Below are 24786 nucleotides of genomic sequence, written 5' to 3'. Positions count from 1 at the left end.
TGGTGCCTGCCTCTATGGGGCTCATTATGTCGCTTTGAAGAGAAGATTCCTGGGGGGAAGAGGAAGAGGGAAGACAGCTGAGAACCCCAAGTGGCCAGTTCCCAGGGCCTAGTTTATTTCAGGCCATGTACATTAAGCACCTCCAGTGTGCAGCCTGCTGTGGCTTCAGAGCACGCGGTCCTGCCCTCAGGGAACTTCCAGTCTAGAAGGGGCAAGGACAGCTGCCCAATGAGAGTACCAAGTAGGATGGTGCTTTCTTCAGTGCCCAGGACAGTCCCAAGGGAAGCGTGAGTCACATTGGGAGAGAGGGTGTCACTCCCTTCCAAGGCCCTGGGGAGGGCCCCAAGGCAGTGAATGTAGAATTGGGCATCGGTGGGGAAGGATGGACCTGTATAGGGACATGGGGAGTGGGCTGTGGGGGGTCAAGCCTCCTCTGCAGGAGGTGTGAAGTGTGGCATCGTCTTCTGCAGGCCTCAGTCTTTAGAGGAGGAGACACGGGCTGCAATGGGGAAGTGGCTGGCCTGGCTGGCCCCTCCCGCTCCTCCCGCCCCCAGGAGTGTGCAGAGAGCTCAGCTCCCAGAGCCTGTGGCCAGGCTGCTGCTCTTGAGGTTTCAGGGACCACAGGAAGTGCCTGAGGCTGCTGAGGCAGTGGAGGCTGCCGCTGGGGCCCTGGGGGGCAGATGCGTCTGCTCTGCGCAGGGGTGACATGGAGAGCCCTGGCCCAGGAGAAGCCTCCCACCTGAGAGCCCAGCCAGCCCCTCCTCTTTATGGAACAGCTGCCTCCCAGGCATGGCCAGAGCCGCAGGGGCCAAGCGGTGCCCCAAGCATCCCCCGCTGCAGGGCTTACGGGGCTGTGGCCATACTCTGCTATATCAACCTGCTCAACTACATGAACTGGTTCATCATCCCAGGTGAGCTGGCCGGGGAGAGGAGGGAGGGAGGCCCGGAACTCGTCCATCTGTCCATCTGTCCGTCCGTCAGTCAGTCAACAAACAGTTGTTCAGCACCTTCATGCTGTGCTAAGCATGGGGCACACAGCAAGCAAACCCACCCTCCTTTCCTGCCACAAAGGAGTGAGCAAGTGGTGGTGTGGTGGACCGAGGGCCAGGCCTTAAGCCAGGGAGACCTGGGTTCAAATCCAGCCTCCGACACTGTGCACCTCAGTCCGCCTCAGTTTCTTCATCTGTAAAATGGGGATAACAATGTGGAATAACCCACCTCCCAGGGTTGTTGTGAAGGTCAGATGAGAAAATGGTTGTAAAAGCTCTTAGCCTAGGGCCTGGCACATAGTAGGGGTGCTATAGAAATGTTAGATGTTACGATTAATTAATGGGATTTATAAACAAGCTGACTGGACAGAGTGAATTGGGTATCTGGTGCCGAGAGGGGCATGTGATGACTGAATGAAAATGCATTTATTAAGCACTTACTGTATATATAACACTGTGCACACATAGCATACCTACTGGATACCAAACCCTGGGGAGAGCAGAGGAAAGGAAGCCAGTCCTGCCGAGGCTCTAATGAGAGCTTCCAATCAGCTGAGATAGAAAGGCCCCAGGGTCCTTGGAGCAGAGGCAGATCAGCAGGCTGGGCCTACAGGCCATCCGTCTCTGAGGCTGACCCCTGGACAAGCTGTGCCCAGCTCCATCTCCATGGACAAGGGCCTTAGGCCAGGCTAGAAGCAGGGCTTGTGACTGATGCGGGGTGGGGAGGATGCTGGACCTGGACGAGACTAGGTGACTTGGGGCTCTGGGTGAGCCTGTGGGTCGTAGCAAAGGATCTGACCTGGTCAAGGGAAGCAGGCCTTTCTCCAAGGCCAGGAGCTCAGCCAACGAAGATGAGTGCGGCCAGCTTTTGTTACTATAATCAAGATAATGAGGCAGCTCACAAGAAGCGTTTTCGGTAGCAGCACTTGGGGCCGGCAAAGTACTTTACACAGACACCATCATAAATCTCACTCGGGCCTCACAACCCATGAGGCAGGAAGTCATTATACCCATTTTACAGAAGACAAAACAGGCAGAAAGGGCTCCAGGATGGGGGCCAGTCACGTACGCAGAGTATGAGCTAAGGAAGCAAGGTTTTTGTTATCTGACAAAGCTTCCTGTTACACATTTAGACGAGGCTGGGCAAGTCAGCCTCATCACAGGGGACTTGTTCAAGGTCTCACAGGCAAAGCATGGTACCACTGGGATCTGAGCCCAGGTGCCTCGGACCTGGACTCCAGACATGCCACCATGACATCCCGCGGGCACTGAGCTAGGCTCCGGGAAAAAGGACGAAGCCCTGCCCACATCAGGATTGTGTCTGACGGATTTCTTATTCAACTCCTTGATGATGGGATTTTAAGGGCCCTCTCCTGAAGGGGAACCATTCCTCAGTTGTTGAAGGCCTGGCTTTGTGCCAGGCACTGTGCTAAGTGCTGGGGACATGCATTTAAAAAAAGACAGGGCCTGCCCTCAAGGAGCTTACTGTCTAACAGCAGAGAATGCTAAAAGGCAGCTGAAGGCGTGGCAGGCAGTGCGGGGGAGGAGGCAGGACAGAGTCCAGTCCATAGGCGCACACGCCAAACTGGCAGGGAGCCAGCCCTCTCCTCTGCCCTCCGCTCCCCACCCCTTCAATCAGCTGGCAGAGGGTGCTGAGCAGGATCCCAAGGAGCAGCTGATGGGAAATGGGAGGGCCGGGAACTCCTGGGGTCCCAAATTCTCCCTGGGATGCAGGCACAAAGAGATTCCTGAGGAGCTGGCCTGCATCTGGGGCCTGCCCCTTACCTAGAGCCCTGGGAGATGCCCAAGAAGGCGCTAGTCAGACCTTCCAGTCTTCCTCACCAGCGCTGACACATTCAGGAAACAACAGTGCTTCTAGAACAAAATCCCACCAGCGATGGGGACTGGGGAGTCTAAAGCCTTCTATGGGGTGTGTGTGTGTGTGTGTGTGTGCGTGTGGCTATGTGCATATGTGGCATATGTGTGTGTTTGTACGTGTATGTATGAGTGTGTGCGTGTGTGCATGTGTGTGGTGTATGTGTGTGTGCATGTGTGGTGTATGTGTGTGCATGTGTGAATGTGTCTATGTGCATACGTGGCATATGTGTGTGATTGTGTGTGTATGGGTGTGTGTGTATGAGACAGACAGAGACAGAGACGGAGAGGGCCCAAGGGAGGATCTCCAGGCACCGGCCAGCGGCTGCCTCCATTTGCCCACTGGCCTCTTGGTTTGCAGGGGTGCTCCTGGACATCCAGAAGCATTTCCGCCTCAGTGACTCAGAAGCTGGCTTACTGCAGACAGGTAAGGGGGGTGCCGCCCAGGCTGGGGGGAGGGGCTGGGCTCACCTCCATCTCTGCCTCTGTTGCTCACATGTGGCCCCCTCTCCCACTGCTGTCTTTGACACCTGCCCTTCTTGGTCCTTGCCAGCATCTCTAGCTCCAGGCTTTGGGGACGCTGTTGGGGGATGGCAGAGTGTGGGTGTCTTCCAGCTGAGCCCCCTCCCAAACTCTTTTGACCTAGCGCTTCCTGCTGGGCAGGAAGTGGGCACTGGGGGCCTTCAGATGTCAGCAGGGCCATCTGGCCTACGGGCCGTCTCTGCCCAAGCTCGGGGTACCACCAGCGGCCAGAGGCAGACTGCGGGCCGTGGCAGGCCTGTCCTCCTTTGAGGTCATTTCTGGATCTCGTGCCAGGGAGCAGTGCTGCTCAGCCCAGTTGGCAGCAACCGTCCTGCTTTATCAGGGGTGAGGAGCTCATCAGCCTGGCCCATCTCTACAGGCTTGGCCTCTGACCACACCGGCAGGCTGCGGTCAGACGGGAGATAAGGCTGGTATGAGGTTGCTCAGCGTCTCGATTCTCCTCTGCCCCCTTTTCTCAGGCCAGGTGCCAATGCAGGGGGTGGGCACAGAGGGAGGGGGGCCCAGCTGAGGCCAGCCTCAGGACCAGAGCTGGAAATAGGGGCAGTGACCAGAACTCAGCCCTCCTCTCCTCAGGGAAGGGTCTAAGCCCTTGCTCAGCCAGAACACAGGGACCCATATCCCACCAGACCCCGAGGTCTGGCCTTGGGGGTCACTCAGGCTGCCTTCTGTCTCTGTCTTTCCTGAGCTGTGGGGTTAATCCTAACCCTAAATGCGTCCAGTTCTGGACCCACGGTTAAAGAGCTCAAAGGCATCGTAAGAACAGCCCTAAAGGGGAAGGGGAACCGAGGAGCAGGGTGCAGGTATTTGGAGGAGGGCGAGTACCATGCAGGTGCCCCCAGGGCAGGAAGAGCAGCGAGGTACCAAGGCATGGTCTGGATGGACTTCATTCTCCAGGAACATGGGAGTTACTGCTACTGTAGGGCTCCCACGGGAAAGGGACTGCTTCTTGAGGTTTTAGGTTCCCCAAGCCCAGAGAGGAGCAGCACTAGGCTGAAGGCCAGTACGGATTTCTGGGCTGATGGTCAGGGGCACTCACTGGAATGTTGGGAGCTGGCCCCCGGAGCAAGCCAGAGCTACGTCCTTTCCAATTGGAGGCCAAATCTGAGGGGCTGTGTAAATGGGGCGGTCGGGAAGATCGGAGTTCAGATCTCAACCCCAGACACTTAGCCAGCAGTGGGACCCTCCTGGGAGCGCTTATCCCCGCTTGCCTCAGCTTCCTCATCTGTAAAATGGGGAGAAGAACCTCTCCTCCCTCAGGGGTGTTGTGAGGATCAAACGAGATCATATTTCTACAGCCCTTGGAAGCACTATGGAAAAGCTAGCTGGAAGGGACCCAGCGGAGGGAGAAGTGGACTGCTCGTTCAGGGGCTGCTGTGCGTTTTATGGGGTGAAACGCGTGCAGTGCTGCGAGGGAGGTGGGGAGAGCCAGGCATCCGCTACATTTGAGCTACGGCCTGAGCTCAGAAAGAATGGGGGGAGGGCATGAACTAGACTCAGAAGCCATCCCCACGACCGAGCCGAATCCGTGTAAGCCTGGGGTCCAAGGTCTGGGCTGGCTAAAGGAGCAGGTGTGAGCTCCCAGGCTTGGGAAGTGCTGCAACCCCGACCGGCTAGTAGAGGGCCGGACGCCAAACCGTCAGCATGCTCAGGTCCCCTGTTGGCTGAGTGACAGCTGACCAGCGGCTTCTCTGAGGAGCCGGGCTCTCCCCCCGCCCTCCCCGCCCCCTTCATCCCTACAGCCCCGCCCCCCGCCCCCGGGGCTCTTCCACTTCTTCACCTCCCTTGGTCAGCCAGGCGCTGCTCCGGCCCAGGGGGCGGTGCCGATCCTCCCCAGGCACCCTTTCCTCTCCACTGTCCCAGGGATGGGGAATGGGGACCCCGGAGCCGGCCCTCCTCAGAGGGAGCCTCAGGCTTGTCTACTTCCCTTCCCTGCAGTGTTCATCTCCGGCCTGCTGCTGGCCGCTCCCCTGTTTGGCTACCTCGGAGACCGCTACAGCCGGAAGGTCACTCTGAGCGTCGGGATCGTCCTCTGGTCCAGCGGGAGCCTCAGCGGTTCCTTCCTCCCGGGCCGGGTAGGTACCTGCGCGCCCTGCAGAACCCAGACCACAGCAGCCGTTGCCGATTTCTCCACTTCCTCCTGGGGGAGTTGGGAAAGACTTAGCCTAGCGCTAGGCCAGCTGGGGCTGTCCCTTCCTCCCCCTCGGCTCACACCTCTCCCTAGCCAGGCTTTTTTTGCGACAGCCCTGGGGGTTGGGGGCCGCCCTGTTTGTAACCTCTCGGGGTCCCCGGTCCTGAAAAACACAGATCTGGACGGTTTTCTCTGCGAGAAGAATCCGTGGCAGAACCTTGGGCCCATCTGTCTCTAGTCAAGCTCATCAGTCTGGAGAGACCATTAAGATCATGGCCTTCATTTTGCAGATGAGGAAACTGAGGCTCCCAGCCCTAAGCCTTCCCTTCCTTCCCTGCCCCCTCTCAGAGGCCCAAAGTCCTTTTGCTGCCTTCTGACTGACCAAAGGGTTAAGTGACCAGCCCTCTCCCAGTCCAGGCTCTGACCTGAGAAAGGACTGAGCTCTGGTCTCAGGAGACCCAGCCTTGGATGGAGACAAAGGCCCTCCCCCGAGACTCCTCTCCCCAGTACATCCTGAGAAGGTCTCAGGGAGCCTGGGAGCTGCCAGGGATGGGTGGGAAGTCTTCCTTTCTGTCACTTTCAGTGACCTGAGGGATAGGAATTCCTTTTGGAGAGGAAAGAATTATCTTAGGATCAGCTCAGAAGAAAATTGTCAGGCAGAGGTTGAATTTCCTTTGGGGATATACCCTGGCAGAGTACCCCCTCTGCACATTTGCTGGCCCTTTTTTGCTGGCCCCCTTCCCTCCTTCCTTCCTTTCTCTTACCTCTCTGCCTCCCCCCACCTCAGATCAATGGAGGAAATTGTAAAAGCACATAGGAGACTCTATAGGCCCTGCCTCCCCTCCCCCTTCTCTCCCCCCCTCCTCTTTCCCCTCCCTTCCTCCTCTCCTTCCACCTTCTCTTCCCCCTCCTTCCCCTTCTCCTCTCACCCCTCCCCTCTCTGTTTTCTCCCCTCCCCTCCATCAGTCTCCCCTTTCAGAAGCCCCCTTAGCTCCTTCTCTTTTCTCTCTTGTTCCAGGTCCCCAGTAGCTGACTTTATTTCTTGCTTTCTGGTCCTGATAACTTTTTTTTTTTTGCAAGGCAATTGGGGTTAAGTGACTTGCCCAGGGTCACACAGCTAGTAAGTGTCAAGTGTCTGATTTGAGACCGCCTCTATCTACTGTGCCATCTAGCTGCCTCCTTGGTCCTGGCAACTTTTAACCAAGGTCAACCGATAATTGTGTCCTACTCCCATATTTGCATTGTAACAGAGGACTCTTTGACACCCAAAAGAGTAAAGCTATGATGGTGGAATCCCAGGCAGTTTGTGGGGGATGGGTCTGGTGAGAAAGGCCAGGAGACTTGAGTTCCACACTCATCTCAGTCACTAATTTTCTGGGTGACTTCAGACAACTCATACGCCCCTTCCGGGCCTCAATTTGGACAAGTTTCATCCTTCCTCATCTAAGAATCCTTGGCCCATCCTGCTAGGAGAGCTTCCTTCTCACTCGACCTTGGGCAAACCTCTTTACTAGTGGACTGCTCTGTCCCCCCAGGGCCGGGCCTCATTCCCACTGGTTCTGACTCCTCAGAGGCTGGGAAGGCACCCATGGGGGCAGGGCAAGCTTTTTGCCTCTTTCTGCCTCTCATCTCAGACATCTCTTACCTCCTCGGTGACTCTACTTCCTCCTCCTCCCCCTCTTCTGGAAATAACACATCCTGGGCTGGGCTGGGGGGACCCTGGAGGAAGGAAGGCCTGGGCATGGGGGATCCCTGGGTGACCTTGGCCACGTTCTTGCCCCTCTCCGGGTCCCTTGATGTGCCAGAGAGCAGAGGGAAGAGAGCACAGTCCTTGGGGATGTGAAGGCAATTTGGTCATTGGCTGAGATGAGCAGAGGGTCCCTGAGTCAGAGCCAGATGAGGCCTTGGAGCCCATCAAGTGCAGCCCCTCCTGTGACCGAGGGGGGAAACTGAGGAGGCCCAGCCACAGAGAGGGTCTTGTCCTAGGTAGCAAGTGTCCAAGCCAGGATTAGAACCCAGGTTTCCACACTGGATGTCAAGCTGCTGGTCAATGGGAGTTCCTGCAGTGGAGTGGACTGCGTTGTGAGGGTGGTGAGCTTGCCTTCCCTGGAGGGCTTTGAGCAGAGGCAGGTGCAAGCTTGGCAGGAATGTTCTGAGGAGATCCTGCTTCAGGCTGGGCCTGTGTCTCTGAAGCAGGTCCCTGCCAGACCCAGGACAGGCAGCTTGCTTTTCTAGAATGACTCCGAAGACCTTGCCAGGGCCCCCAGAGCTCCCCCACCCTGCTGGCTGCAGGGGACTCCTGAATAAGAGTTCACATTTTAAGGTTTTTGAAGCACTTTATAAGTATGAATCCTGGGAGGTAGATGCAGATGGGAAACTGAGGCAGTCAGGTGAAGTGACTTGCCCAAGGTCATGGTGGCCAAACTTGGCTTCAAACCCTGGACCTGGGACTCCAGAGCCCTTTTATCTTCGTTCTACTCCGAACTCCTTCAGGTGGGAGCTGAGTTGTTCTCCTTGGGTTCCAGCTGCCAGGCTTGTTCCTGCAGTGGTTGATGAAAGATTTTCCTTGGTTCCCCAGGCTGGACCAGGGCCCTGGAGGAGTCAGCTGCCATGGTCCTTCTCCCTCCCCAGGCCTGGCTGGCCTCTCCCTACCCCACATCTGCCCAGGGGCTGTCCTTATCCTCCAGGTGACCAAATCCCACCATGCCTCCCTCAAACCTTGCCCTCCCCCAAAGCTCCATGTGGCAGCATCCTCTCTCCCCACCTCATCTCCTTCCTCCAGTGTTCTCTCCTCTTCTTCCCTCCCTCCTCTTTCTCTTCCCTCTAGTGTCCTCTCTTCCCCTTCCCCTGTTCTCCTCTCCTCCTTTTCTTCCTTCCATGTTCCTCCTCCTTTTTCCTTCTGCTGAGCGCTGCTGCTAAAAGGAGGCGTCTAGTTAAACCCATCCTGGAGCAGCTTTACCTGTTCAGCCCCCTAGACCTGAAGGAGCAGATTCCTACCCTGAGGGAGGGGGGACACCCTCCTCTCAGCCACCTCTGCCGTCCCCCTGCCCTCAGGCAATGGGGTGGGACTTACCCCAATTCGGCCAACAGGTGAAACCCAGGATGAGGCTCTGGGGACAAGGTGCTCTGAAGGACTTTCACAGGAATAGGGGCCAACTTTGTCCTGCTTGACCCCAAGGCAAGATGGGGAGGGGGAACTGTAAGCAAGCAGGTTTGGTCTGGAGGTCAGAAACTATCTGCCAGCATGGAGAACTGTCCCTCTGGGGGAGGGGCTGCCGGGGGAGGTGTTCCCCCCCCCCACCCCGGGGTGCTGAGATTGCAGGAGCTCTCAGGAGAGCTATTGTGAAGGGAAGCAGGCTGCCTGCCTGTGGTGAGTTCCCCATGCCTGGAACCCTTCAGAAGGGATATCTGTCCAGGGCTGGGCTGGAGTAGAGCCCTGGAGCTCCCAGGATTCTGAACCCTTCCTTTTCAGGCCCCAGAGCTCCCAGGATTCTGAACCCTTCCTTTTCAGGCCCCAGAGCTCCCAGGATTCTGAACCCTTCCTTTTCAGGCCCCGGAGCTCCCAGGATTCTGAACCCTTCCTTTTCAGGCCTCGGAGCTCTCAGTGTTTCAGGCCACTGTGAGGCCAAATCCGTCTGGAGGAGCCCTGAGGGAAGGGCTGGTAGATGTGGGGAGCGATCACTCCACCGGGAAGGTGCAGGCTCTGAGCAGAGGCCCCATCAGTGGCCCTGGAGGCTTCTGCTTCAGGCTGCTTTTCCTCTGCTTGTCTCCCCGAGGCAGTATTCCTGGCTCTTCTTCCTTTCGAGGGGAGTTGTGGGCATTGGGGTTGCCAGTTACTCCACCATCGCTCCCACTATCATCGGGGACCTCTTTGTGAAGGACCAGAGGACCTGGATGCTGTCGGTGTTCTACATCTTCATCCCAGTTGGAAGGTGGGTGGGGCTGTGGGCCTGTTTTTCAGGGGTGGGGAGATAGACTGAGGCCTAAGGCAGCCCTATTGCTTTGCCATTTGTCTGGAGAGTTTTGTGGACGATGCAGTTTAACCAGCATGTATCAGTCACCTAGCTCGGGCAAGGCCTTGTGGCGAAGTGGTTAGGGTGGGCCGGGCTCTGAGTCAGGAAGGCTTCCATCTGACAGCCTGGGGGGCCCACTAACTTGCCTTAGCCTCTCAGGCCCCCGAGTCTTTCCAAGGTAACACATGACAGAGAAGGCAGGAGTCTGCTTGGGTGGAGGGTGGGTGGGAAACGTTCCCCTGCACTAGTGAAACCAGGGATCTGGACCTGGATAAAAAGTGTGAAGGGCTCCGAGCTTGAGGCCAGAGAGATAACAGCAAAGAGTTTTTCTCTGCGGGGCCTCTCCTTTCTTGGGGTGCACCTGAATGGAAATAAATGCGCACAGGACAGTTCGAGGGAGGAGAGAGAATTAGCATCTAGGGTCATCAGGGAGGGCTTCCCGTGGGAGGTGGCATGTGACCATGCCTGGAAGGAAACGGGATTCTCTGAGGCTGATGCGGGAGAGCACCCCGGTGGGGGGGGCAGGGCATCAGATGCCCAATTGAAGACATGCTCCCAACCCGTTTCTGCGGAGGCCAGTGGGCAGTGCCCATTTGGGGCTGACTCCGGGGTCTTGGGGGGAGAGGGTGTGGCCTTGCTCACAGATGTCTAGCTCTCCTGCCACTTCTAGATTCTCATCCGTGCTCACCTGAGGCTTCTCTCTTTGCAGTGGCCTGGGTTACGTCCTCGGGTCTGCTGTGACCAAAGCCACAGGGGACTGGCATTGGGCTTTCAGGGTAAGGCTCGGCTCCCCACCCCCACGTTCCCTTTCTTCCTTCGCTGCTGATGCTGGGAGTTTCAGAGCCTGCAAAGGAGGGGTTCGGAATCCTGGGAGCTCCGGGGCTGTACTCCAGCCCAGACCTGGACAGATGTCCCTTCTGAAGGCCTCCAGGGATGGGGAGCGGGGACAGTTCCACCCACTTTATTTGGGCTCGGAAGAAAGCCCAGGGGAGGGGGAGGAAGGGGAGGAGGGACCAGCTGCCAGTGACAGCAGCTGGATGTTGGGGAGCAGTGGCTCACTGGGTCTGGTGACCGGGTTTAACGGACCTCGAGTCCAAGGCCGAAGAGCAGCCAGGGGCCCAGGAGGCCGGAGAGCAGAGAGGGGCTGCTGGGACCTGGGCTCTTGGCTGTCTGCAGATCATGCCCTGCCTGGAAGCCGTGGCTTTGGCACTGCTGGTCTTGCTGGTTCCAGACCCCCCCCGGGGAGGCGCGGAAGAGCAGAGTGAGGCTGGTGGCCCCAGGACCAGCTGGTGTGAGGACGTCAGCTATTTGGGGAAGAAGTGAGTGCCGGGCGTGGTGCGCCGCCCTTCCTAGCCCGTGCTTGGTCCTTGGCAGCCAAGAGAGCCGCCAGGGACAGGGGGGAAGAAGCCTGGTCTAGGGGCAGCTAGGCGGTGCAGTGCATAGAGCTCTGGCCCTGGAGTCAGGAGGTCCTGAATTCAAATGCAGCCTCAGACACTTGACACTTACTAGCTGTGTGACCCTGGGCAAGTCATTTAACCCCTGATTGCCTCACCAAAAAAAGAAAACAAACAAACAAGCAAAAAAGAAGTCGGGTCTAGAATCAAGGCTTGGTGAGGTGCCTGAGTGTTACTCTCTGGGTCTCAGTTTACTCATCTGTGAAATGGGGGGGAGGTTAGACTCAGCCTCTGAGGCATCCTCTAACTTTAGGATGCTAAGAAAGGCTACTTTAAGGGGAGCCCAACCCCATGAAGTTCCACCAGCTGCACTCCAAAGAATTGCATCCTCATAGGGGAGCCCAAGCATCAGACAGGGCCTCCAGGGAGAGCCTCTGTGGCAGGGGCAGGCTAGCGGGGGTTGGGGGGGGGAGTCTGCAGAGAGGAGATGGTGGGCTCATCTGGATGAGGCGCCCAACTGACCGCCCCAGGACCCTCCTGGCTCTGGGACCTCACTAGGTCCAGGGTTTTTTGAGAACGTGTTGTGCAGATTCAGAAACTCAAGCCACGTGGCTAGAGGGAGGGAAAGTGAGTCACAAATGCTGAAAAGTGTCATCTGGGCCTGGCCGAGGAGAAGCAGGCCAGATGGGGCCCTGGAGCTGGGCAGGGAGCCCACCAGGGGGCGCTGTGGAGCCACTAGAACTCCAGGCCAATGCTTAGGGCTTGGGAGTGTGTCCTGATTTTCAGCTTTGAGTGTCAAGGGATGGGGGTCAAGGATGAGGCCGAGAACTTGCACCCAGAGCCCCAGCAGGCTACCTCCCCCTCTTGTCACAGCCCCAGTTCATCTGTGAAATGAAGGGAAGGAGCCCTTGGAGCTCAGGAGCAAACCAGACAATGGCTGGAATGCCTTGGCTGGGGGTGGGAAGGGCAGTTCTGTCTACGTCGCATTGCCAATCCAGACCATGCTTCATCCTGACTCTAAAGAAGCCATTGAACCTTGGGATCGCTGAGGGGCATAGTAGTCCATACAGCGCCAGGCCTGGAGTCAACAGGACCTGAGTTCAAATCTGTCCTCAGACACTTACCAGCTGTGTGTGACCCTGGGCAAGTCACTTAACCCTGATTGCCTCCCTGAAAAGATAAAATAAAGGAGCCACTGGAGGTCACTGAGTAGGAGAGTGGCTGTCCAATCTGGGTCCATCCCAGCCTTTCCAGCCTGCTCTGGGAGATGAGGGGTGGGAGAACTGGTACCTGGAACGGGGGCCCTCCCCCACTCCTAGGCCCTCTCTGCCTCTGGGAGCACAGATGCCCTCCCTGCCAATGGTACAGACTCGTGGCTCTGTTGTCAGGCAGAGGCGGCCTGCAGGGCTGCACCCCAAGACTCCAGCCCCTCCTCTTTCAGTCTCCTGCCTTCTCCTGTGCTGGGGGGAAGGGCTCAGCTGGACCTTGAATGACTATGGACAGGTCGGCTTCCCTTCTTCAGCCTCCTACCTCATCTGTAAAATGGGCTAGTAGTGGTGGTTGGTGCAGGGCTGCAGAGGTGCGTCTGCCCACCTGCGCTGTTCTTAGGGCAGCCTCTGACCTCCCCCACTGTCTCTACAGCTTGAGTTTTGTGTGGTCGACTCTGGGAGTCACAGCCATGGCCTTTGTGACAGGAGCCCTGGGCTTCTGGGCCCCGAAGTTCCTCTACCAGACCCGAGTACTTCATGGCCTGCAGCCTCCTTGCCCCCAGGAGCCGAGTGATTCCTCTGACAGGTGAGGGGCCAGGCCAGGGCTTCCAGAAGAGCAGCGTGGGGTGGGGGCAGAGGCAGGAGGAGGCTGGGGACTTGGAAGGGAGAATACCTCCCTGAAGGGTCTGCCCCTGGGTAAGTGAGGCTTTTAATTAATTTCTCTGACCCTTTGGGAATCTTGAAATATCAGGGGAATGCAGCAATTCAGCCTCACCCCTTCTTACATATGAAGAAAGTGAGGTTCTGGGGAGAGAAGGGAAGGGGCTTGTTGGAGTCTGGGGTCTACGTGGGGGAAGTCTGCCTTGTGCCTCACTGGGCATCCATCTGGGCCCCCTCCTCCTCTCCCCTGAAACTTATTATAAAGTATTTAAGCATATGGAGCTGGGGTCTCCAGAGCGCCAGTTAGCCAGGCAAGTCCTGGAAAATCACAGAAATCTGGTGAATTCTGGACAGACGCATCCTGCCAAATGCTTGGACAGACGCTTGGGTCCCTCGGGCCTCGCATGATGGGACCTGCCTGGTGAGGGCATCTGGCAGACCCAGACTCAGTCCCAGAGAAATCTTCCTGAGGCCACTTGAGTGCCTTGGGTGGGTGGGTGGGGCAGTGCTCATAATGAACTGAGTTTGGGGGCAAGGAGCTCTGAGTGTGCAGGCAGAGGCCTGGCATGGGATTCCAGGCTCCACTCCTTTATTGCCTCTATGCCCTTGGGTAAATCCCCGCCCCCTCTGGGTCCTCAGTTTCTCCATCTGTAAATGGGGGTGGGGCTGAGGCCCTTCTGGCTTAAAATCCTGGGTTCTCTGGACCTGAGTTTTCTCATCTATAAAATGGGGGCAGCATGTGAGAGGTTCCTGGAGACACCCAATTGGGGGCAGGGGGAAAACGTGCCATGGGCAGACCCCCACCCAGGAATGGCAGCCTCCACCATGGAGGAGGTAGAGCCTGGGGCCAGCAAAGAGCCCTGGGGTCTGGTCTGCTCATTGAGATGCATTTCTTTAAAATCATGGCAGAGATAATTCAATCCAGCAAACATTAATCGGCAATTCAGCAATGTTCTTTGGGAGGCAGCATTGGAAAGAAATAGAGTCAGAGGCCCTGGGTTCAAATCCCCTCTGTGACACCCGCTTGTGACAACCCTTTGTGCCTCAGTTTCCTCATCTGAAAAATGAGGGCTTGATCTAGTCAAGCTTTGAGGCCCCTTCCTGCTCTAAATGGAGGATCCCTTCACCTGGTCTGGAGTGGCCACATCCTCCCCGAGCTGCCCTGGGGACACAAACAGGCAAAAGGGCCCAGGCCTTGCTCTAGGACTCACAATCTACTGGACACACTGGTCCTCCACTGGTGCTGATTGCAGCCTCTTTATGAGGCGGGAGAAGGTTTCTGGCAGCTGCTCTAGCTCCAGACTCCATGTTTATGGGCAGCCTCTATGAGCCCTGTGATAGATGAACCTCTAGGGATCAGTGACCACTGCTGCGGTCAGACTGGCCAGGCCCTTTGAGAGGCTGTGTTTGGCCCCTGCCACCACTTGTGGTGTAGACAATCCAGCCAGAGTCCTGGCTTCCCTGACCATGAACTGACCTTGAGTGTTGAATCCCACTCTGGGTTGGTTCAATCTTGGCTTCACCTAACTCTGCTATCAGCTGGCCTGCTCTTTAGTGGGCTGAGATATCTGAAGAGACTTTGCACAATGCCTCATGGACCCTGGGACACACAACCTGGCCAGCGAGCCTCAGTTTATCTGCCTCATCAGCCTGTCTCCACTTCCCACCTCCCACCTCCGGGAAGGTGAGCTTACTGGGCTCTTGTGGGCCCTGTGCTGGCTTCCGATGACAGCTCCTTTCTGTTCCAACTGCTTCATTCACAGGAGCACTTGCTGCATTCTGTGGGGAGAACCACCCCGAGCTTCCTGGATAGCAGTTCGAGCCTCCACTTCCTCCCTCTTCCCCCTGGCATTCAGTTGCCCATCAGTCTTCTGCAGCCTCTGCCTTTTTTCCAAGATGGCGCATGGGGACTCCCCAACCTTATCCGTCAGGGCCTTCGCTTGCTCTAGAGCCCTGAAAACATTTCTTCTTTTTACCCAGCATTTAGAGAGTACTTTACAGTTGGAAGAAAGTTTTACAGAGATAATCTTATTGGATTCTCCCAATAACCTTGTATGTAGGTGCTATTATGATCCCCATTTTGCGAAGGAGAAAACAGGTGCAGCCAGAGGTAAAATGACTTATCCAGGGTCACGTAGCCAGGAAGTGTCACTTGTAGAGGAAGCTTGGCTCTCCCTGCCTGGCCCAGGCTGGAAGCTCAGCGGTCACTTCCAGGACTGCCCCCCCCTCACTGATTGGCCCAGCTTTGAGCATCTTTCTTCCTAACCTGCAGTTTTGCCCCCCTCGTGGCCCCCTGCTCCTGGGGGCTCATGATGTTGGTGCCAGGCTTGCTGCTGGTACCTTCATCCTGCTTGCGGCTCACTGACCCACCAGGTTCTGCCTTCCTGGGAACAGGATCACAAGGACAGGGGGGCCCACACCCCTCAGTGGGGGGCATTTCCTGTCCCATCTCTCCATCGCCTGTTTGCTGCTTTCGGTCATAAAATAAACACAGGCATGGGATCACTTTAAAGAAATTCAGCGATGGCTTTTTATGAAATTTACTTTCCTCTCTAGGCCCCAGTCACTGCAATGTGATCCCTTCCTTCTTTCTGTGAGACAAGTGAGCAGACAGCAGCTTCCTGCGCCTCCTTCCTCCACGTCTGTCCGCATCTGCACGCTAGTAGGGCTCTGGCTCTCTCTTTTATGGGGATGTAACCCTCCTACAGTTGTTTTCAGTTGTGTTTGACTCTTCATGACCCCATCTGGGGTTTTCTTGGCGAAGATACTGGAGAGGTTTAACCATGTTCTTCTCTAGCCCATCTTACAGATGAGGAAACTGAGGGTCACCCAGCTAGGAAGTGTCTGAGGCCAGATTGGAACTCAGGGAGTCTTCCAGACTCCAGGTCTGGTGCTCCGTGCACTATAACGCCCCCTAGCTGCCTCCTCTCCATACTCATGGTTCCCAGATCTACTCAGCCAGCCCTAGCCTCTGCTAATTTCTGGTCTTGAATCTCTGACTGCCTTTCAGACATCTCAAACTGGATGTCCAGTAGACGTCTTAAACTCAGCACATCCAGAATTGAGCTCATTACCTTCCCCACCCCATCCCTCCCTTCTTCCAAATTTCCCTATTACTTTCAAGGGCACCATCCTCCTTCCTGTCCCCCAGGCTCCCAACCCAGGTGCCATCCTCAGTCACTCACTCTCACCCTCAGCTCCAGTCTGTGGTCAAGGCCCACCTAGTTACTTTGGAAACATCTCTCCCCCACCCCTCCTTCTCTCCTCTGACCCTGCCCCCACCCTGGGGCAGACCCTCCTCCCCTCACACCTGGACCATAGCAGTGGCTGCTGGGGGGGCTGTGCTTGCCTCAGGTCCCTTCCCCCTTCACTCAGCCACTCTTCCTAAAGCTGACCATGTGAGCCCCCTACTCAGGCCACTGTGGGGGCTCCCTCTCACCTCCAAGATCCTCTGCTTGGCATTCACAGACACCTGGCCCCCTCCTCCCCCCCAGTCTCCTTACACCTGTCTTGCCAGTGGACTCCAGTGACTCTGGAGGAGAGAGTGAGGCTAGTGCCTGGCACAGCTCTGCCTCACTTAAATCCAGTTCACTGGAAAGTCAAGACATCACCCTCCTGACGTCATTGTTTCCCTTCGAGCCCCAAGGCTGAACAGCAAACAACCCTTCCTTCTGCCTTCTGTGCATGTCTCCTAGGCAGCGAAGTTAATCAGAGATCTGCCGCAGCGGCCACTCCTTTGGGGCCCCTCTGGTCCCCTGGTCACAGGCTCCGACCCTCCAGACTTCAGCTTCTGCAGGGAAGTGACAGCCATCCCCTTTGGTGCTTGCGGCAGATTGCTTTTCTTCTCCCGCTATGTCTGTTGCTCTACAGACCTGTCAGGACATACACGTGCTCTCTGACCTTTCTGCTGAAGGGACTGGACATTCCTTTGATGCTCCTGTCTTCTCTGGCACTGGGGAAAGGGTGAGGGTAGAAACCAGCCCCTGGGCATGGGAAGAGAGATGCTGAGATGGCAGAGGGACTTTGTCACTGCAGAAAACAGGCTTTCATGTGTCAGAAAGAACCTCTAGTAGTGTGAATATTTAGTCATTTAGTGTGTGCTTGGGAGCTCTGGTGGTTTGTGGATTGAAAAGGGAACAGAAGGAGAGAGGCTGTGTATGGGGGAGAAGAGACTCGGTTCAGGGGAAGAGGGAGGGGGGAGAAAAGAAGAGGGAAAGGGAGAAAGAGAGAGAAGGAGAGAGGACAGATGGAGGGACAGAGATATGAAGAGACAGAAAGAAGAGAAAGGAAGAGAGAAAGAGAAGGGGGGATGGAGGAAGAGAGGAGGGAGAAAAAGAGGAGAGATGACAGATTGAGAGAGGAGAGACAGAAAGAGAGAGAGAAGAGAGAGAGAAAGAGAGAGAGAAGAGAGAGAGAGAGAAAATAGAGAGAGAGAGAGAGACTCTGGTAGAGTCTCAGAGCTGAAGACAAAAGGATCAGTGAGATGGTGGGGATGAAGGCTGGCATGTGAGAGAGAGCGTCGGGGGGGGGACTCCCTAATCCATGCTGATGTCCCAGTATTGGGAGGCCACAAGGAGCAAGCCTGACCAAAAGGCAGTGGAATGGTCCCATAGTCAGCAGAGACCAGTCCTAGAGAGAGAGGGCTGACATGGAGCAGCTGTGTGATCCTGAGGAATCACCGTACATCTCTAGATGAAAGTGCCCCCTCTCCAAGTAGGGACAACACCAGCTCTATATAACATCTGCCTGGGGGTGTGGGGGGCTGGGTGGACCCATCAAGGAGAGGTGTGGAGAGGGCTCTGGATGGCTTTAGGGGCTCTGTCAGGCAGAGCTGTCCTTATCCTGACTGTGTCATGATGATACCTGCTGGCAAGTATGCTCCAGACTGGTGGGGGGTGGGGTGGGAGGGAGCCTGGGTGGGTGCTGAGTAAAGCTCTAACTCTCTAACTCTTGGAGGTCATGGCCAGGGACCCCACAGTCCTGGGACCCTTTTGGGGCTCCTTTTTGCTGCTGTTTCCTCAGAAAGGCTCTCCTCACCAGGGAGAGGGATGGGTGGCACCCTGCTTTCTTCACCTCTTGCTAAGAGGGAATCTCGCAAGTTGTGAGCTGAATGCCCCTCTTGGCAACCTCTGGGCTCCAGGGTCATGTTCCCCTCCTCCTCCTTGAGATCTCTCTCTTGGCTTTTCTTCTTGAATTCTTCCTTGCATCCTGTGCAGACGCCCCTCATCCCCTCTCCTAAGCCAGAACTTAGCAAGGCACTCCCCCTTCTTTCCCCCTCTTCTAAAGCAAGGACATTAGCTTGATTTATATTGGAGCCATGAGGGAGTGCTTTGGGCAGGAAGACCGATATAGCACCTAGCCTTTGTCAGTATCCATGAGCCCCGTCCCAAGCTCATGCTGGTCCTCTGCCTGAATATTCATTCCTGTGGGCCAGCTTGCCCACAGCTCTGTTTCTTGAGGAGACAGTGAGATCTGGAGGCTGGGGTCCCATGGTGGGCTTCTAGAGAAAGCAACAGTGATTCCCCTGCCAGCCGACCTTCTTAGAGCAGAACTGGGGCATCTGCAGAGCCTTGCCCCAGAGGGAGTGGATGCCTTGGCAGATGGCTATGAATAGCTCTCCCAGGATGATTAGCCAGGTAGCATGTCAGCTCTGTCTCTATGGAATGTGAAAACAATCGGAGTAATGAGCTAGGCAGGGAGGGCTTGGCTGAGGGGCACTCCAGGGGCTGCAAGGCCATGTTGGCCATGACCAGAGGGAACTTCTGCAATGAAGACGTATTCCTTCCCCTTCACCACCTCTGGGGCCACGCGTGGGTTGCATGGGGGCAGATCTGTTGTTGTTTGGTCATGTCTGACTCACCATGACCCCATTGGGGGTTCTCTTGGCAGAGATACTGGAGTGGTTTACTATTTCCTTCTCCAGCTCATTTTACAGATGAGGAAACTGAGGAGTAGGTCTGGGCCAGAGCAGAGACTGGTTGGGAGGCCACTGCGCTCTCAGTCTGGGCAATGGCATCTCTGTGACCAAGAACATTGTTACTGTTGCCAGTGGTCATGGAGGTATTGGTCGTGTTCATGGGTCAGAGGGGACTTCTTCTGGGGCCATGGCTCAGGCAGACATTCTACAGGGATGGGTACACAAGAGGACATCATGGCTGAGTCAAGGCAGCTGAGATCCTGGCCCAATGGTAAGGGGGTGCCATCAACCCCAGGGTGGCCCACCACTTGTTTGTCATGGTCTGACTACAAGTTGGGAGGCAGTATCCTGAAACGATGGCTGGATTCAGCGTCCAAGGAACAGGTCCAAATCCTTCCTTCCTTACTGCATTCAAATGCCTACTACACGTATGAACTTGGACAGCTCATGATAGCTCTTTGGGCCTCAGCTTCTTCATCTGTAAACTGGGAAGGGGGTAGATGAAGTGTCCTTGAAGGTCCCTTCTGGCTCTATGTCACTGGTTCTATGATCCTAATTGCCCCTTGAGCCTCCCATGATGGATACATACAGAGTCACACAGTCTTCGAGTTGGGTGGGACCTTTGGAGTCATCAAGTCCACCCCAAACCAGGCTGACAATCTCTGTATTGACAACATCCCCGTCAACCACCGAAGGGGCAGCCCATGCCATCTGAGGTGTCTCTAACTGTTAGGATGCTTTCCCACATATATGAGGGGGGTTGATCAAGTGAAGCCTTGATGACATTGAGGAGTTCCCCAACCAACGTGAGGAAGGTAGAGAACAAGGGACACAGAGAAGTCCCTGATCAAACTGATGGCACATAGGAAACTCCTAGTGATTGATTAGTCAGTCAGTCAACAAACATTAATTAAGCACTTACTGTGTGCCAGGCAATGTACTAAATGCTGGGAATAGAAATACAAGGAAAGAGTAGGAGGAAGAGGAGGAGGAGGAGAAGGAGAAGAAGGAGGAAGAGGAGAAGGAGAAGAAGGAGGAAGAGGAGAAGGAGAAGGAGGAGGAGGAGGAGGAGAAGAAGAAGAAGAAGAAGAAGAAGAAGGAAGAGGAGGAGGAAGAGGAGGATAAGGACAAGGATAAGGAGGAGGAGGAGGAGAAGGAAGAGGATGAGAAGGAAGAGGAGGAGGAGGAGAAGGAGGAGGAGGAGAAGGAGAAGGAGAAGAAGGAGAAGGAGAAGGAGAAGAAGAAGAAGAAGAAGAAGAAAGAAGAAGAAGAAGAAAGAAGAAGGAAGAGGAGGAAGAAGAGGAGGAGGAGGAGGAGAAGGAGAAGAAGATGATGAAGATGACAATCCTTGCTCTCAAGGAGCTTACATTCTAATGAGGGAAGACAGCACATAAAAGGAAGTAGATTGGGGGAAGGGTTTGGGGGAGGAGGAAGGAACTGAGCATGGGGTGTGATGTGGGTGAAAAAGGAAGAGATGGCTGGCCCGGGCAGTCTCTTTAAGTGGAGGTACTGGGAGGAGTGTATGAATTCTAGTATGATTGGCAAGCTGACTGTGAGCCCCTCCTCATGGCTTAGAAATGTAATCTGATCATACTTTGGGGGCTCTCTTGAGGACTCTTTGCCTCTTCTCTTAGCTTTCTTTCTGTTTTTTATTAAATTAAATTTCCATTAAAGTTTTATCAAAATTAAAAATCAACAGAGAAAGAGAAAGAGATTTGTATAGGAAATTGGGAACTTCTGTAATGTATGGTTTACTTACAACAAGGCAGGGAAAGGGAATCTCTTGTCTACATTCCACCATGGTTTCTGCAGTCCACTTACAGTTCTGTCCGTAGCCTGTCCCTCCCTGGGAGCTGGAAATAGCCTATAAAACTACCTAGCCTTACAGCAAGAGCTCATGGCCATGGGAAGTATGTGCTTGCATATGTCCTGAAAAGGGAGGTCCAAGACATGGCTTCTGAGCCCAGCCTTCTATGTAGAGGAATAAAGACTTTGGATTCCCAATGAGACGATCTCAGAATCTGGCCCACCGGCAGAGAAAGGAGACGTGCTGGGCAGCTCCTGCTTTGGGAGTCATGTCAGGGGTAGCTCAGATGCGGAGAGTGGACTTTGCCAATCCAAGAGATATCTGCCCCAGGGGCAGTAGCAGAGTACCACGAGCCCCTACAGAAGCATATGACAGTCTTGGAGGAAAGTCCAATGGATGCTCGTCCATGTGGCCTCAGAGGGGGTTAATGGACAATGCCATTTCCAAATCCCCACTTCCTAGGAAGAACTTGGCCTTCTGGAGAGAGAAGGAGATTTCCTGCACAGACAGCCTCTTGGGAAGAGAAGAGGCTTGCTTACAGGACCCATGCAACTTCAGGAATAACGGACCACAACCATGACATGGCAGGGACAGAGGCCCTCACACTGCTCCCCGGTATAGTCATGAGTGGTTTGGACACTACGGCCATAGTGGGGAGGGGCTTGCCTGTCTAGTTGTCCCAAAGTATATTTGCCTATTGAGGGGAGGGATGTGGTTAGAGTCTAAAGCTGAAAAAGGATTTGTCATCCAAGTGGGAGAAACTCAGGCTGTCTGCCATGGGGTGGCTCTGTGGCTGCTGGCCCAGAGAGCTCCTAGGGCTTTTGTCTTCTTCACTCCCCAGGGCTCTCCCAGAACAGTGGCCAGAACCCTGGCTTGGGGGTGTGATAAGAGAGGGAGGGTGGGGGCAAGTATGACAATGCTGCCTCACATTTCTACTGGCTTTTCTCCCAATGGCCCTCTGAGGCTGGTGGTGTGTAAATGTGATTCCCATTCTATAGATGGGAAAACTGAGTTTCTGAGAAGTGACTTGCTCGGGATCACATAGGAAGTGCCAGAGATGGAACTGATCACTAGTTTCCCCAGGCTCCCAAGCATAGCCTCTTCCCACTCTTGCCACAGAAAGCAGGGCTGCTGGCATGGTTCAGCGTCCCTTTCGGAGGTTGCTGCCAGTGTGACCACCCCCTCACGCCTGCCTGGATGGGCCACTGTCCTGATTCCTCCAGCTAACAAAGCCTCCTGTGCTTCTTCCGTCAGCCTGATTTTTGGGGCACTGACCGTCGTGACAGGGATCGTCGGGGTCCTCATAGGTGCAGAGATGGCAAGAAGATACAAGAAGCTCACCCCAAAGGCTGAGCCACTGGTCTGTGCTGGCAGCATGCTGGCCTCTGCCCCCTGCCTCTACCTGGCCATCATCCTGGCCCAGAGGACCATCCTGGCTGCTTATGTAAGTGGGGGCTGGGAGCAACCAGGGCTGGGGCCGGGGCTCAAGGGGACGAATGTGCTCAGAGCTGCACTTCTATCTGCGAGTTCATTCATTCCCACACCATCTTTGTGCATCTCAGGAGGGGGAAATTCTCCCCGGGTTACAGATGAGGAAACTGAGGTATGGCCACATTCTCACCTTAGTCTGAGGCACGATCCCACGTCCCTGCTGTCCCGCCTTCTCCTTTAGGTTCTTTCCTGTCCCTCCCTCCAGCATCTCATAGCCCCCTCCTGCTTGGGAACCTGGCATTTAATTAACACATCCTGGATTAGGAAGAAGGTTAGGGTTAGCTCCTTGTGGTCTGCCAAGGGCTTTGGGTGGGATGAGCTGCCCTTGGCACCTTGAAGGAGGCGCTGGCAGGCATGCCTACAGCACAGAAAGCCACTGCCCAGATGGGCCGGGACCTGAGGGGAACTGCGGGAAGGAGTCCCATACCTCCTGAAAGGGTCACCCAGGCTTGGTGTGAAGGCTTCCAGTGTGTGTGGGGGTCACCTAGGCTTGGTGTGAAGGCTTCTGGGGGGGTCACTCAAGTTTGATGCAAAGGCTTCCAGTTGGGGGAGTCACCCAGTCTGGGTGTGAAAGCTTCTACTGTGTGTATGTATGGGACATTCTGCCTCCTTCCATCCTCATGGTGGTCTGAAGCTTAAATCAGACTGCAGGACTTTGGTCCTGGTTCAACCTCAGGTGCCAGATGGAACCAGATGATTCTGCTTCCCTGGGGCAGTCCTTCAGAACTTGAAGATGTCTCTCAGGGCCCCCACATCTTCTCATCATCCCCACCTCCTTCGATGGCTTCTCGTTGGGTGTGGTCTCTGGCACCCTGCCCCCAATGTTGGCTGTGCTCCTGGGTGGTTTCCAGCTCTCAGAAGGGCCCAGAGCTTGGGCACAAGAGTTCATAGGCATGAACCTCGCCAAAGTTAGGCAGAGCTCTCAAAGGCTTCTCTCTAATGGTGGGGGTCTGGGCTATGTGGCTCATTGGCCTGGGTACCAGGGCCTCCTGGCTCTTTGAGCAGCACATTATTGATTGGGGTGGGGGTTGGCACAGCTTCACCGTTAATGCCAGAAACTCTGGGGACACATACTAGCCATGGCACAGAGGGCACCCTCCCATCCCTGGCTCTGTGACCTTGATGGCTCAGCTCCTGCCTCACCATGGGTCTGTTTCTTGGGCTGTGTTCTGGGGACTCAGATGACTCACCTTGAGCCTGGCAGCTGCCTAGAGCCCAGCTCCTCCATCTTCTTCAGTGTGTTCTTGGCCAGCCTGGATGTCTGCAAGAGAAGCTTCACCTGAGGGTGGTCCTGATGAGAGATGGTGGGCAGATGAGGGAGAGAGCTGGAAATGGTCCCAAATGCCTGGAGAGACCTAGGTCTTCCACAGGACTGCTGGGGCTGGACGTCATGGCCAAAAGCTCAGGGTTTTTCCATCCAGTGCCCAAGAGGACCATCACGGTTGCATGGGGGCCCCAGCCTCTATGGGCCAAACAAGGAGAGGGCAGAAGCTACGGTAAGAAGGACTTAGGTGGCATTTCCTGAGGGGGAGACACTGGCATGGGCCCCAGAGTCATTGGCTTGCAGGATTTCAGCCGGAAGGCACCTTGGAGAGTGATTCCAGCCTCCTCCTCTTGTGTGAAGGAGGTTCAGAAGAGGATGTTCCTGGGGAGAATGGTTCTCTAATGATGCCAGCAAAGCTTCTCTGTCCATTTACTGAGACAGAGCACTTGATGAGCATCCCAGGACCATAGACCCCCGAGACCCACACAGTCTCAGAGCTGGGAAACCAGCCTGGATGTGAGCAAGGATCCTTACTATGTCCATCCCATCGTGGTCTCGTCCAGCCTCTTCCTGAAGACCTGCCAGGACGGGGAGCTCACTACCTCCTGGGGCTGCCCATTCTGCTCCCTTCCAGCTCCGATCTTCAGCGAGTCCTTCCTGGCACTGAGCCTGACTCTGCCCAGCTTCCATTGCTTGCTCCCTTTGCTCCTGGTCTTCAGGCCTTCCTTCCTGCAGCTGGTTTGGGGCTGCTGACCTTGGTGCTGGGGAACTCACCTCTTCTGTCTGTGACAAAATGAGCATGGACCAGAGGATGCTGTGAGGCAGTAATTACAGCAATTAACATTTTATAGTGAAGACCACCCTTCCTCTTCTATATATAAAGCCCTCCTCCCTCCTCTCCTAGAGCGGAGCTGCCTTCCCCCAGGAGACCCATGCTGCTCTCTCCTCTGCCAGCCTTGATTGAGACCTCAGAGGGGCCTCAGACCTGGACTCGGGTCTCAGGTCTGGGGCCTTAGCCTCCTCTTCCAGGTGACTTTGTCTTTCAGTAGGGATAGGGACAGACGGGGGAAGGCCCCTGCAGGCCTCCCAAAAGGGTACTTCCATCATGATAAGAGCTGCCCCAGAGTGGGAGGGGCTGACTTAGTGGGCAGCGTGCTTCTGTCCATGAGAGCCTCCAGGCAAGGCCACTGGGCACATACACACACACAGAAGGGGCATCCTTGTTCTGCTATGGGTCATGCTGGAGGACCTTGCATAAGATTCCCTGCCATTCTGTGATGAGCAGAGCTGTTCCCCAGGGAGGGCCTCCAGGAGCTACTTCTTTGGGGTCCTTTTTGCTGATTTGGGCAGGTCACACAGACTTCACTATTCCTAGCAGTAAAAACAAGAAACTGCTGTCAACCACTCCCCTCATTTCTGACTTTCTCCTTGTTTTTGCCACAGAAAAGTTGAGGAACCAAGATATTCTCTGGTGCTTTGTCCTGTAGGAGAAGGTGA

The 24786-nt window shown here is 55.5% G+C and overlaps 1 protein-coding gene across 1 annotated transcript in view; it reads left to right on the top strand.

Annotated features, from left to right (window-relative positions):
* The first annotated feature begins 613 nt into the window (after positions 1–613).
* The window catches only part of SPNS3 (SPNS lysolipid transporter 3, sphingosine-1-phosphate (putative)), a 64861-nt gene continuing 40688 nt past the window's right edge, over positions 614–24786 (top strand). The window contains exons 1-8 of the mRNA XM_020964804.2: positions 614–911; positions 3226–3291; positions 5343–5479; positions 9316–9467; positions 10258–10324; positions 10725–10867; positions 12584–12736; positions 21789–21978. Of these exons, the coding sequence (XP_020820463.1) occupies positions 707–911; positions 3226–3291; positions 5343–5479; positions 9316–9467; positions 10258–10324; positions 10725–10867; positions 12584–12736; positions 21789–21978 (1113 nt within the window). The 5' untranslated portion in view covers positions 614–706. The remainder of the gene's footprint in view (positions 912–3225; positions 3292–5342; positions 5480–9315; positions 9468–10257; positions 10325–10724; positions 10868–12583; positions 12737–21788; positions 21979–24786) is intronic.

Source organism: Phascolarctos cinereus, unplaced genomic scaffold, assembly GCF_003287225.1.
Source record: "Phascolarctos cinereus isolate Bilbo 61053 unplaced genomic scaffold, phaCin_HiC Scaffold_7;HRSCAF=346, whole genome shotgun sequence".
In the NCBI taxonomy this organism is placed as follows: domain Eukaryota; kingdom Metazoa; phylum Chordata; class Mammalia; order Diprotodontia; family Phascolarctidae; genus Phascolarctos; species Phascolarctos cinereus.
Note: the sequence above shows the minus strand (reverse complement) of the source record. Positions and strands in the feature narration are given on the sequence as shown.